The sequence below is a fragment of the Rhamphochromis sp. 'chilingali' genome, assembly GCF_963969265.1.
Source record: "Rhamphochromis sp. 'chilingali' genome assembly, chromosome: 1".
Classification (NCBI taxonomy): Eukaryota; Metazoa; Chordata; class Actinopteri; order Cichliformes; family Cichlidae; genus Rhamphochromis; species Rhamphochromis sp. 'chilingali'.
Genome location: NC_137929.1, coordinates 39,725,226 through 39,739,023, shown reverse-complemented (window position 1 = coordinate 39,739,023; position 13,798 = coordinate 39,725,226). Strand labels below are relative to the sequence as shown.

At 43.1% G+C, this 13,798-nt stretch overlaps 1 protein-coding gene across 2 annotated transcripts; it reads left to right on the top strand.

Moving 5' to 3' along the window:
• The first annotated feature begins 462 nt into the window (after positions 1–462).
• Positions 463–13,779, top strand: LOC308404204 (vang-like protein 2). 2 transcript variants are annotated; one of them, XM_080894117.1, is made up of 8 exons: positions 463–767; positions 4,377–4,614; positions 7,158–7,281; positions 7,366–7,973; positions 9,696–9,832; positions 10,083–10,218; positions 10,559–10,805; positions 11,164–13,779. In XM_080894117.1, the coding sequence occupies exons 2-8, from the start codon at positions 4,544–4,546 to the stop codon at positions 11,419–11,421; spliced, it is 1,581 nt and encodes a 526-aa protein (XP_080750243.1). In that variant the 5' UTR covers positions 463–767; positions 4,377–4,543; the 3' UTR covers positions 11,422–13,779. The 2 variants fall into 2 exon arrangements, with proteins under 2 accessions (XP_080750243.1, XP_080750242.1); XM_080894116.1 differs by having other exon boundaries at positions 463–796.
• The last annotated feature ends 19 nt before the right edge of the window (positions 13,780–13,798 follow it).

The following is a 13,798-nucleotide window of genomic DNA, read 5'->3' as shown; positions in this document are numbered from 1 at the left end:
AGTAGGAAGAGACGATGTAGGAGAGCCCTCGTTTCCGCCCCCCCCCAAGGAAAAAGCAAAACAAAACAAAAACCCATATTTTAGGTGTGATTGTGATAGATTGTAACTGAAAAAGTTAGAAAAGTCTGATTAGTGCGTTTTTTTGGCTTAGAAACCAGATTATTAAAAGATTCATGGACAAGACAGGAAACAGTTTCAAAATAAAAGCATGAATGAGAGTTTCTAAGGCTTTCTTGGTAAATCTGCTTTTCTGTATTATATGGAAACGATATAAAAATGCAGTTTCCATGTTAAGAGGTTGTAAATAAATAATCAGGTGGCTGTGGAAATACATCCAGGGAAGTTTTTAAGGTTTTTGCGAATATTTTCGCATTGTCTTTGAGTTTGAAAGTTCAGTCTTATTATGAAAATCCCTACCGGAAGCCGAGAATACACTCCAACTGTGCCGGTTCAGTACGTGCGTACGAGACCCCCCTCACAGCGGGACACCGCAGAAGTAGATCGGGGATGAGGTCTGACCCGCAGCCTGTTGTTGATGTTCGCTGGGAGGATTTTATTAAAGAGAAAAGTAAAACAAAGTGTGCGCACAGCGGAGATTCAACATTCGCTCCTGCTGTAAATGAGCGAGGAAACAGGACAGATGAGAGAAAGTGAATTGGAAGCGTTTGGAGTCGCTTTTGTTGGACACTCTGCCCTCTGGCACCGCTGCTGCTGCTAACAGCGGCTCTTTGTGCTGCAGGCTGCCGCTTTTTCCTTCAGGGAAAAAGGTAGGACCTCTGGAAAAACCTTCCTGCAGGTATTACAGTAGTTTATTATACATGAATTTCTCCAGCACCACAACACTTGATAGAAGCTGGTGCTCAGCCTCTCATCCGTGGACTTTTACGCACAGTGTGCTTAAGGACGCACTTTGCGCCACGCGTGTGGGTAAACTATTTCACTATCGTGAAATAAAAGACTGGTGACCAACTTATTTGCTGTTGGTCACCAGTCTGCTGCTCACAGCAGCATCACTTCAGCCTGCATGCTCTGCTTTGTTTTAACACCGATTCTCTTTGACGCTTAAAGTAAAATCGCGTTACGTGCAAACCTTCCCTGGAAGCGCCTTCACATCTATCATGTCAGCTGTTTGAGTGTTTGTAGAGTCCTGGATTATTCAACTACTCTGTTTAGGGTTGACTCTTGGAGTGAGGACAGGAGGCAACCCACACCTCACTGGCTCACTGCCACCCGGAGGACAGGAGACCCCTGTGAGTCACAGAATTAGACATGAGGCTAAACAGCGACAGAGAGTTAAAAACATCCTAAACTGATTTAAAAAATACAAAGTTTCACCTGCTGACAAATGCATTTTATTTAAACACGAGTGGAAGGACACATAGTGATATGAAGGCAATGAAAGCTTTTTAAAAATGCAAATCCACAGATAGTTATCTCTCAGCATCAGCAGAAGTGGACGCTAGTAAACACTGACGACAACAACAACTTAGGACTTTGAGGCAGGCCTCTTAAATTCAAATTTAGTTTAAGTGCTGGCAGTCCCCTTTCCACACTGCACGTGGAAAATCTCACATGACAGTGGACTGCAGTGTAAATCAACTAGTGAATCGATTACAGTGGGATAGCCTTATCTGATCAGTGTGATCGATGTGATTAACTGTGTCCTGTCAGCGTGAGAGAGAGAGATGAGGGGCTGGTTTTGTTCACATTCATGGAACAAAATAGTTTCCAATCTGTGAGAAACATTTACTGTAAATTCTGACATTTTGCATTAAGTTTGTGTTTGTCTGCAGAGATAAAATATTCTACTTGAGCATGTGTCAGTATGCCTCCCATAGTCAAGGACATCCATGGAGGTTTGCACTCTCTAGACACACAGAGGTAACTGTGGGGCTGTTTTTCACTCAGTCCTGATGGTTTGTAACCACCACTCTCTCATGCTCCTTTTTCTGTTTGAGACAGTATTTGAAAAAACCCCAAAAAAACCCCTTTGTCTTGATGAGAGGTATCATGCTCAAACTGCAGCAGCTCTGAAGATAATTTTTCACCGTGTCAACAGGGAATATGAGTTCTTAGGTCAAAGTGATTTCCATTTTTATCCAGAAAGTTGGCAGAGCGCTCTGCCCAGCATGGTGCTGTGACAGGTAGTCCATACAGCCATGTCTCTCTCTAAGGAGGCAAGAATGCCGTTTTATGCCCTGTGGACACAGCAGACAAAAACTATGCTTAGCAACTCATTGCTAAACTCTTCACTTCATTTATGTGTTCCCTCTTTTAGCTCATATACATTCAAAGAAGGTTTTACATGAAAACTGAGGAGACATTTGACTTTTATTGGGATAAAAGTCCTCACTTTTTAAGTAGAGATAGTGTCTCTCTCATGAATCCAAACCTGGAGCTGGTTCCACAGAGGAGGGGCCTGAAAGCTGAAGGCTCTGTTTAACTGTTTGTTCTAAAACATGGCCAGATTTCTAAATAATCAGGTCAGTGTATGTACAGTCAATTATATGTGAGCCACAAGCTCTAGGCCACGTCCACACGTACATGGATATCTTTTTCAGTATCAGTATCAAGAGGCCAGTATCACTAATATCATCATCTCACACACATAGCTCTAGCTTTAAACACAGAACTAACTCCAACTTACTTTTTAAGTCTTCTGTTTATAAGGGGCTGTTAATCAGAAGAAAGCTGTCTTAAAAAGGAAGGTGTGAAACAGTTTGTCCGCTGTGAACCAGAAGCTCAGGATTCACAGTTTTCTTTCAACCTGTGTTTCTTCATTACGTCAGTGCAAGCAGATATCCTAATATGTTCCCTGATAAGGCACACATCTCCAGCTGAGAACAAAGAAGCCCCACCCATCTGCTGTTTAAATATTTTGTTTGCTAGGAGCAGCCAATCAGAATAAACTTGTCTAACAAGGAGGGGGAAGGGAACTAAAACTGCTTGTTTTTGACAGTGAAGAGAGGGGGTGCACAGAGCCCGAGTATAAAACGAATAAGGGTTATATTTAACTGTGAGTTATGCAAAACTGCATGAGTGAAGTCTAATAAAAATATGGAAGTTGAATATAACAGGTTCCCTTTTAAAGCGGTGGTCCTCATTTCTGCATTATTAAAATAATAACAGCTTCTACAAAGTAAATAAATCAGTGTGTCAGAGAAATATTGATATTTAAGTGTCAGAAATTTTCAGTGACCCTCTGTGGATGTCAGACAACTCCACATGAAGGTCCGATCTCCTAAAATTTAAACCTACTCATGCGCCTTCTTGGAAAATGTCCGTCTTCAGAAGTCCATGTTTGAATCACATGAAAGCCGTTAAGTAAAACCTGAAGTCTCTAATGTGGAGATGTGATGCTTCAGGTCACGGCACAAACTGAGAGCACGAGGTGGCTTGTTATTAGATTAAGTGTCCGCTTTTTCTGCAGGCAGTTTGGAAAGTACCCATGAGAAAACAACCCGGCTCTATCTGCATGAAAACAAAAACAGATTACAGGTCTGTGGATTCAGAGGAATGTCCTTACAATGATGCCAGATTTGCTTAGTTTAAAAAAAAGTCTTGAGGTGTGCAGTTGAGGGATATGAGAACAGGATGGGGTGCTGCTGAGTTGATGTTTTGGTCGCTACGACAACTGCTCCCCCTCTTGTCTTTTCTCACCGCTAGCCTCCCATTCATCCCCATTGTAGTAGCTAAGCTCCGTTGCCCCAGGAGACCACGGGGGACAGTTGGGGAATGTGGGCGAGAATGCAGATCGCAGACCGACCCACAACAAAACTCTACGGAAGGTTAAATATACCGAAATAAATGAAGCTCACTTTAAAAAGCAACAAAGTGCAGGTTCTTTATTCTTTTTTAAACTGCATGTTTCCACGTTTTTCACGTATAAGACAGCAGGAATATTTTCAAGCGGCTGCCATGTTGGGCATCTGTTCCTGTGTGTCCTGCACACTGGAGACTTGCAGCCTAAGAATAGAAGGTGATGTGGTTGCCCTTCATTGGCTGAGAACACACTTGGAGCCAAATCACTCAGTTTGCTCATTTAAAAAAAAAAGGCAGAATAATGGGCTCAGTTATGCTCTTCCATACACTTAGAGTGCCAACATTTCAACAAAGCTGTCTCTCTTCTTGTTGCCATTCCTCAGTATGTGTCCCTCTGAGACTGTTTTACTTCTGTCTCACATGACAAATTATCTTTTTCCTATCCCTCCTTCTCTTCATTCATCTCTCTGCCTCCTCTCCCCGCTCTCCCTCTCTCTTCTCTCTCAGCTTTCTCTCTCTCCCAAATGGTCTCCATGCCTTTTCCAAACACTCACCCTATCTATAATTAATCTCTCACTCTGTCTTCCTCCCCCATCTTTCCGTCTTCTCCCAAGGCTCCAAGATAGATTCCCTCAGGAGTAAAGTGGATCTGCTGCGCCTCCCTCTGGCCCTCTCTACCAAGTCCATCAGCAACTGCAAGAGCCAGTTGGGAGTGGTCTGGGACAAGGGCGGTTTGGGGACAGGAGTGGCCCGGAAACTCCGCCCACCGCCGATCACTGACATGGACAACGAGTCAACGTACTCGGGATACTCTTACAAGTCATCCCACTCGAGGAGTTCCCGCAAACACAGGTAGAAGAAGCAAGCTGAGCAGCAATGCTGTCCAGTGTTTGTGTTCGTGTCTGTCATTGTCCTCATCCCGTTTTAAAATAGCAGAGCATTTCTGAAAGGCCAAGCTGAGGTCTTTAAATCTAAATTCTAATGATCGATGAACTTTTCAGTCATATTACAGCTGGATGTCACAACTCTTACAGTAATAAACCAAATCTGTGATTAGGACGTGAGCAGCGAAACTATCGCTATCAAGTACTGTGATCACATGTCATCATGGTGCATAACAACCACATGACAACAAGCGAAAATGACACTTCTGACATCTTAGAAACCCACTGAATCATTTTAATTTCACAACAGTAACATCTAATTTGTATCCACAAAACTTTTAATATTAGACAAATATGCGAAATGCAGGTGTGATTTATCCACACCTCCCCGGTCCTCTGTGAAAAAAGAATTGCCCTGTTTGTTAAATCATGAATTAACTTTGATTAATTGCACTCGGGCTTTATTACTGCTAGACCTGTCAAATCAAGAAATCACAAAAGATCGCAAAAAGCAACACATCATGCCATGACTTAAAGAAACGGCTGACAAACAGCCAGTTATGTCTAAGCCATTTCTAAGGCTTTGTGATTCCATGAACCGCAGTGAGAGCCATTATCCACAAATGGATAAAACTTTGAAAAGTGGCGAAGAGTGTCCTGCCTACCAAAATGACTCAAAGAGCACACTGACGACTCATCTAGGAAGTCGTAAAAGAACCTAGAACAACATGTAAAGAACTGCAGGCCTCACGTGTCTCAGATAAGGTCAGAGGTTATGATTCAACAATAAGAAAGAGACGGCAAAAATGCCATCCATGCGAGAGTTCAAGGAGAAAACCACTGCTGAGCAAGAAGAACACAAAGGCTCGTCTCACATTTACCAAAAAACATCTTTGACTCCAAAGACTTTTGGGGGGGAAAAGCTGAACTTTCTGGAAGATTTGAGTCCTGTTAGATCTGCATTAAACTGGCACAGCATTTCAGAAAAACACCATCATACTAACAGTCAGACATGGTGGTGTTAGTGTGATGGTGTTGCTTCAGGACATGAATTCTGATCCCTACCAGATAATCCTGAAGGAGAATATCCAACCATCAGCTCATGCTCAAGAGCGGAACAAAAAGTCTTCCACATGTGAAAGCCTCAGTTTTTTAGTTTTTTGGCACTGCCAGTTTTAGGGGCACTTGCATTTTAATGCAGGCTGTAGGTTTGGAGAACTGTTTTCCCCTTAATAATGAAATCATTGTCTAAAAACTCCAAAAGTTGATTCTGTTCATCTGGACGTAGCGTTTTCAGTGGGAGAACACGTCCAGAACACGTTGGATTTTGTTAAGAAGGTGAGAGATGTCATTATGGAGGCAGATGAAACCGTGGTCTCGTACGATGTTACATCTCTGTTCACTTGCATCCCAGTCACGGAAGCGTTGGAGGTAGTTTGTAAGAGATTACAGGATGACCTCAACCTCAGCAACAGGACCACTCTCAGCATCGACCAAGTGTGTTTGCTTTTCAAACTGTGTCTTCATTCCACCTACTTCACATACAAGGGTCAGTTCTACAGGCAGAAACATGGGTGTGCCATGGGCTCCCCAGTTTCACCTATCGTGGCCAATTTGTACATGGAAGAAGTGGAAAAAAGGGCTTTGCTATCCTACCCTGGCACACCACCAAGCCATTGGTTTGGATATGTGGATGACACCTGGGTGAAAATAAAATCTCAGGATGTACCACAATTCACGGATCACATTAACTCGGTGGACCGACACATCAAATTCACCAGGGAGGATATGAAAAGGGGCAGGTTAGCCTTCTTAGACTGTGAGAGTTCCATCAGTAATGGGGGACATCTAAAAGCTGACGTGTACTGTAAACCTACACATACGGATCAGTATTTAAAGTTTGACTCTCATCATCCACTGGAGCACAAACTCTCCCACTGAAAACGCTACGTCCAGAGGAACAGAATCAACTTTTGGAGATTTACTTACCTGGATGACTGAGCACGCATCAAGACATAGTCTAAAAACTGCATTTTGTCTTTACTTTAGTTATCTTTGTCTAATATTAGAATTTGTTTGATATTCTGGAACATGTAAGTGTGACAAATATGCCAAAAACTAAGAAATCTGGAGGGGAGCAACTATTTTTTCACCACATTGTATTGCTATGTCATCAATGGACAGTCCGTTAATTGACATATAAATCATCTGACTAAAATCAAACAAACAACTCTAGAGCACGGGCATTCACTAGTAAATAAACAGTAACACATATCTTTAAAGACACTAGATAAAGTCAACACGCTGGTTACATGAAACAGTAGTGTATAATTACATTATATGTTCATAATAACAATGCAGTAGATTATGGAAAAATATAAAATGATGTTTTTTCTTAAATAGCAGAGTTTCACCACAACCGCTTCTGAAGAATCAGATCAAAATCTGCTGACATGAATTAAATGTTGTGCGTTTGTAGACGATAACTACTTTTTTCTTGTGTGTGTGCAGGGAGAGAAGGGACAGGCATCGCTCTAAGAATCGCGATGGCAGCATCCGTGGAGAGAAATCTGTGGTCATCCAGGCTCCGGGGGAGTCGCTGCTGGACGCAGATTCCCCCAGAGAGGACGACAGGGTGAGAGATTCATTTTTCATTTTTAGTCTTGTAACAAATGTTCTTCATAGCCGCAGCATTTCTGACACTGACCTCTTCCTTCAGGATGACAACTGGGGTGAAACGACCACGGTGGTCACCGGCACCTCCGTGGACAGCATCTCAAACGAGGACCTGACGCAGCTATCTAAGGACTCAGACGACTCTTCAGCGCTGGAGTGCCGGCGTTACATCAGCCCAGCGCTGGGAGCCATTCTGGGCTTCGTCTCTCTGATCACTCCACTGGCCTTCTTGGCCCTCCCACAGCTCTTGTGGCGGGACTCACTGGACCCTTGCGGCACGCCGTGCGAAGGCCTTTACATTTCACTCGCCTTCAAGCTCCTGATCCTCCTCATCTCCACGTGGGCGCTGTTTCTCCGCCCGCCCAGAGCCGCTCTGCCACGCTTCTTTGTGTTTCGCTGTCTGCTGCTTGCGCTGGTCTTTCTCTTCGTGGCGTCCTATTGGCTGTTCTATGGGGTGCGGGTGCTGGAGCCCAGAGAGACAGACTACAGGGGGATTGTGGGCTATGCGGCATCTCTGGTGGACGCGTTGTTGTTCATTCAGTACCTAGCCCTCGTGCTGCTGGAGGTCAGACACCTGCAGCCTGCTTTCTCTCTGAAGGTTGTGAGGAACACAGATGGAGTCAGCCGCTTCTACAATGTGGGACATCTCAGGTTAGTAAGTGTGGAAAATCAGGAGTATTTGTCTATTTTTTGTGCCTCTTTTTTTTTTTCTCGAGTTCTCTGAAATAATGCTTTTTAAATTTCAGTGACACTTGCTGCAGAGTTTGGCCACGCTGTAGTAGGGGGCAGCATTTCATCACTGTTTGATCTGTCTGGGTCGTGTTCGTTTCAACCCACTGCTAAGATGTCCAAAAAAAGCCCACTTTGTTTCGCACCACATGCATTATTTTCTCCAAACCGCATGTGGATCAACTCACAAAAAAAAGTCCAGATTTTGTTACGAAGTTTTCCCCACAGTGTCGGTGGAACTGTTCAGTCCTACAACTTTGACTGACTCTTGACCTCAATGCATTGCACTAATTCTCAGTTTTAGTCATTGCTCTAGTTTTCCTGCAGTTACCAACCAAACCGCAGTGAGTGGTTTTTAAAATATGCAAAGATCGTGTGGATGGTGTTGCTTTCATTTTCTGTGGGTGGTTAGGAAGTCACGCCTGTGCTATGTGTGTTAGACCCCTCTTAACCTTTGGCTCTGCTGCGAAGCTGCAAGCATGTGGTGGTGGTGCAAGCAGAGCGATCGGACTAAAAACTCAACACAACTGCAAAATATGTGGCCATAATTAGGTGATGATTTTATTTAGAGGATTGCAAATCACAATAACAGTCATCTTCAAGATAAAGACGTTATAGATGAAAAGGGAACAGCCCAGCAACACTGGAGAAGGGGAGAAAAAAATAAGCTCTGGATGGACCAGACAGCTCAGGAGGGCAGACGTATGCTATAAATGTCCAATTGCACAGCAGGATGGGTGAGAGCTGATAAGGATCACAGATTCAGACGGGATCAGGCCCAGATCCTGTTCAGCTCTGATCATTTTGCACTTAACTCAGGGTGAACATCCTCAGAGTGGACTGAACTTTGATCAACCTTTCTGGAATAGGAAACTCCAAAATTGTCGATCTCACAGTTATTCAAGCCACAGTTTCTTTTTAAACTCAGAGTTTGTTGAACCTGCTTCCTGTAATAGGGCCCTGATGACTGTGGAGGTCATTTGAGTGCAGTGAAGTCATTGTCACGCTAAAGAAACCAAGAATATTGTGATTTGCGTGTTGCCATGGAGCAGTAAACACTGTGGTCATAAAGGGATGGACATGATCAGCAACGATACTCATGTAGCCTGTGGTGTTTAAATAAAGATCAGCTGCTATGAAGGGACCCAATCTGTGCAGAGGAAACATCCCCCACACCACCAAACCACCAGCAGCAGCCTGAACTGTTGATGAAGGCACGGCGGAGCCATGCTTTCATCTTCTTTGTGCCACTACACTTACCATCTGCACCAGCAGGTTGTCTCAATCATGTCTACATGCCTAAATGCAGAGCCCTGTGATTGGCTGATCAGATATTTGTGTTCATATGAGTTGAACAGGTGTTCCTAATGAGGTGGCCAATGCAGCGTACTTCATAGCAGAGGATTGCTGTTGCATGTGATTTCTGATAATTCTTGCAGTGCTGTGCACTTTTTTTTGTTTCACACTGATGTACGTTGTTAGTCCACAGCAACCGTTTTTTGAGTGGCGCTCCATCTGAGTGACTGTTGCTGTTTCTTCCTGTTTCAGGGGCAGTAAAGCAGCGAGGATGTTAAGGTTGCCGATGCTGATAACAACCCTGCGTCTGTTTTAACAAACTTTCTTCCTCTTTGTTGTGCAATGCAGCATTCAGAGGGCCGCAGCGTGGGTTCTCGATCAGTACTACAGCGACTTTCCGGTTTATAACCCTGCATTGCTTAACCTCCCCAAGTCCATCCTCACCAAGAAAATGTCTGCTTTCAAAGTCTACAACCTGGGGGAAGGTAACAATTCAGCTGAGCAAAAAACCTTATCAGTCCGAGTGAAATAAATGACGCTGAATGAAAAAGCAGTTTTCACCTCCACATGTAAAGCCATAGCTTCAGATTGCATAGTGAATTTCACACAAGCACGAGTCTATTAATTTATTTCTTCCAAATTCTACATGGAATAATAACTGATAAGCTCATCAGAAGTATCAGAGCCACCCGTGTTACTCTGCTCACGAATTAAATGTCACATTTCTGTTCACAGACAACAGCACCAATAACTCCACAGGCCAGTCCAGAGCCATGATTGCAGCGGCCGCTCAGAGAAGAGACAACTCTCACAACGAGTACTACTATGAAGAGGCCGAGGTGGAGCGAAAGGTCCGCAAACGCAAAGCCAGGTACTAACGGGTGCGTGAATACAGAAGCATTCACTGACAAAGATGCAGAAGTTGCAGACTAGGTTAAACTTAAAAGGTTGTTTTCCTACTAAAACATAATCATATAAACATACTCAAAGATAAGAAGGAAGCACAAACACAAAAAAAATGATGTTAAGATGTTTGTTGTCATGAACTAACTAAATTTGTGGAATTCATATTATTACGTTTTTACCTGAAAGTCCTAAAATGATGCTCTTTTTTTTCCCCCTGGGGTAATAAACATAGAAGTATAGAGTTTGTAGTTTGTAATGTACATGACATCGGTTTAGTGGAGTCATGGTCTCCTTAATCCTCACAGGCTGGTGGTGGCAGTAGAAGAAGCTTTTACCCACATCAAACGTCATCAGCAGGAAGATGCAGTCACTTCCTCTCCCAAACACCCGCGGGAGGTGATGGACCCCAGGGAGGCAGCTCAAGCCATATTTGCCCCCATGGCGCGGGCCATGCAGAAGTACCTTCGTGCAACCAGGCAGCAGACTTACCACAGCATGGAGAGCATCATCAGCCACCTGCAGTTCTGCATTACCCACAACATGACACCAAAGGTAAGGAGGGTCAGTTTGTGTGCGTTATTTTCCCCAGTTCAGTCCTGGGAGGAGACACACATCCCTTTAGCGTTGTGTCAGGAACGTAGAAATAAAAATATGATACAATAAGCAGAAATGCACTATTTCCAGCTAAAGGTTCAAATAAATGAGTTCGGCTCTTGTGTAAGTAGACAAAGTATGAAAACAGTGTGAATTTCTTTTATAAATGTTTTGCATTTGATTATGAATTGTGATCAAAATTGTCCAGCATTAAAGTAGTGGCAGCATTTTATTTTGACATCACATCCAGCCACATTAAACAGTGTGATGGAGTTTGTTCACAAACCGTTCTGCGCATTTTCTGCTGTCATTAAAGGCTTTCCTAGAGCGTTACCTCGTCCCGGGCCCCACCCTGCAGTACCTGGACAGCAACAGGGGGCGCCGGTGGACACTAGTGAGCGAGGAGCCAGTGACCGCCTCTCTGCGTCAAGGCCACGTCTTCTGTCTGAGGCGCCTCGACCTTTCTCTGATTGTGACAGTAACGCCGCTTCCTTTCTTGCACATAGCCGAAGAGTTTATTGACCCTAAAAGCCACAAGTTTGTCATGAAGCTTCAGTCAGAGACGTCTGTGTAGGAGGGGAGAGGCACAGGGCAAGGCAGAGGAGGGGCAGGATGTCGCATCATATGTACTAATAACTGAGGGCTAATTTTTGGGGGGGATTTTTTATGTAGATTTTGTTTGTTCCTTATTTACTTTGCAGTATTTAAAACCTGATTGTCATGACTGTTTTTCAGAGTGTGAGACAGAATGGTCTTTACTGACATGAATATAGGAAAAACACCAAGGCCACAAAAATAGCAGGTCGCTGACCATCTTCCGTTTACTTGCTTGTAAAACTGCTGTTAACTGCCTGTTAACTTCGCTAAGTGATTCTTGATAAATGTGTTATTCCTGCACATTCTGCCTAAGATCCACCCATGATAGATCCATGTATCCACTGATTGGCTGTGGAAAAATATTCAAGTATTCTTATTGTTCAAAATGACCTTTTCATGTGCAGTCAGACCTGGAAGGTTTCACTTTACTTTATCTTTCTCAGATTTAAGCTCAGTTCCCTTTTCTTTCTTTAGCATCTTCTTTTTTTAACTTTTTCGTTCCTGCCAGACTGACTGTGAAAGGCAAAGAATGAACAGAAAACTTTACCAAAAGTTTGCCTGACATTTATAGACAGCTTTCATAACCTAAATATGGCGACATAAAACCATCTTTTAACTATTTCTTCTCATATTTTTTATTCCACTGAATGGAGGTGAAATGCTTACTTTGCAGTAAATATGGACACATGGATGGACAATTTGACTGTTTCTGAAGCATGTTTTGTATTTTTAGGTGGTTTAATCACTCACTGAGAGCTCCATCAACAGAAGTGTGTTGCATGATGGGGTAAAAAAAAAGAAGCTAAATTAAGAGCAGCGCATTGAGCATATTCCAGCTATCATAGATGAGGTAGCTGGGCTAACAAAGAGAGGCAGACAACCCCATTCAGAATCACCACTTGATCTCATCCCACTAACTTCATGTTTTTGGACTGTGGTCCTCCACAGTCCACAGCCAAAGTACCCAGACAGGCAAACTCAGACACAGACGGTTGTTTGAACCCAGCAACAGTGCTAACCACTACATTATGCACTTCCTACTTTATAAAGCCTTCCTCTCTAAGCGAAAATACTACATTCAATGACATTCTGATGCAAAACGATGCAGGAAAGTGTTCTGTACTCCTAATGTTGGACCTCACGTCAGCCTTTGACACCGTTGACCATTACATTTTGCTTGAAAGGCTGAAATACTGGGTTGGTGTATCTGGGTCTGCCTTAGAGTGGTTCTCCTCGTATCTCTATGAATGATACTTTTCTGTGGCGGTCTCTAAGTACAGGTCATCTTCCACGTCCCTGTTCTATGGTGTGCCACAAGGTTCTGTGCTGTGGCCCTTATTGTTTTTAATATATCTACTTCCTCTCCAGCATATTTTGAGCCCCTTTGAGGACATTTGCTACCACTGCTACGCAGACGACATCCAGCTATATATATCTTTTAAACCAGAAGATGTTTCTAAGCTGCAGACTCTAAACGAGTGCTTAGAAACCATCAAAGGTTGGATGGCTGACAACTTCCTCCAACTTAATGAAGAAAAGACTAAAGTCCTTGTATGTGCTCCAGACAGACACATGTCTGTCTGGAGCACCTAACATAATGAATGCTCTTGGTCCTCTTTCAACATTTGTGAAATCGTCTATCAGGAACCTCGGGGTAACCTTTGATTCTGCTCTTACCCTGGATGTCCACGTCAAATCTCTGGTTCGGTCCTGCTTCTATCATTTAAGAAACATTTCTAAATTGAGCCCCATAGTATCTCATACTGAACTGGAGATTGTTATTCATGCATTCATTTCATCACGATTGGACTACTGTAATTCACTGTTTACATGTCTAAACAAAAACTCCCTGGTGCGTCTGCAGATTGTCCAAAATGGTGCAGCAAGGCTTCTAACAAAAGCATCGAAATACTCTCATGTAACACCGTTGCTTATACAGCTGCACTGGCTCCCCGTTGAATTCAGAGTCCATTTTAAGATTCTGGTTCTGACATTTAAAGCTCTTCAAGAACAAGCACCATCATACATCATTGAACTTTTACAGCCCTATGCCCCTAGTAGGTCCCTGAGGTCTTGTGATCAGGGCCAGTATACAAGACTGAAAACCAAGGGTGATAGAGCTTTTGCTACTGTGGCCGCCAGACTGTGGAATTCTCTTCCTCAGAACTTAAGATCTGCAGACTCAGTGATTACTTTTAAAAAACAGCTAAAAACACATCTTTTTAAAATTGCATTTTGTTAACTTTTGACTGTTTTTGTTTTATACCTTGTAAAGCACTTTGTGATCTTTTATCTAGAAATGTGCTATATAAATAAAACTTTACTTACTTACTTACGTTCAGTCATTTACATTA

Bases quoted from the DNA above. Each gene is read 5' to 3' on its own strand.
- LOC308404204 (XM_080894117.1), top strand. From the start codon at position 4,544: ATGGACAACGAGTCAACGTACTCGGGATACTCTTACAAGTCATCCCAC. The intron at 4,615-7,157 runs GTAGAAGAAGCA...GTGTGTGTGCAG, and splicing joins AGGAGTTCCCGCAAACACAG to GGAGAGAAGGGACAGGCATC. The intron at 9,833-10,082 runs GTAACAATTCAG...TTCTGTTCACAG, and splicing joins AGTCTACAACCTGGGGGAAG to ACAACAGCACCAATAACTCC.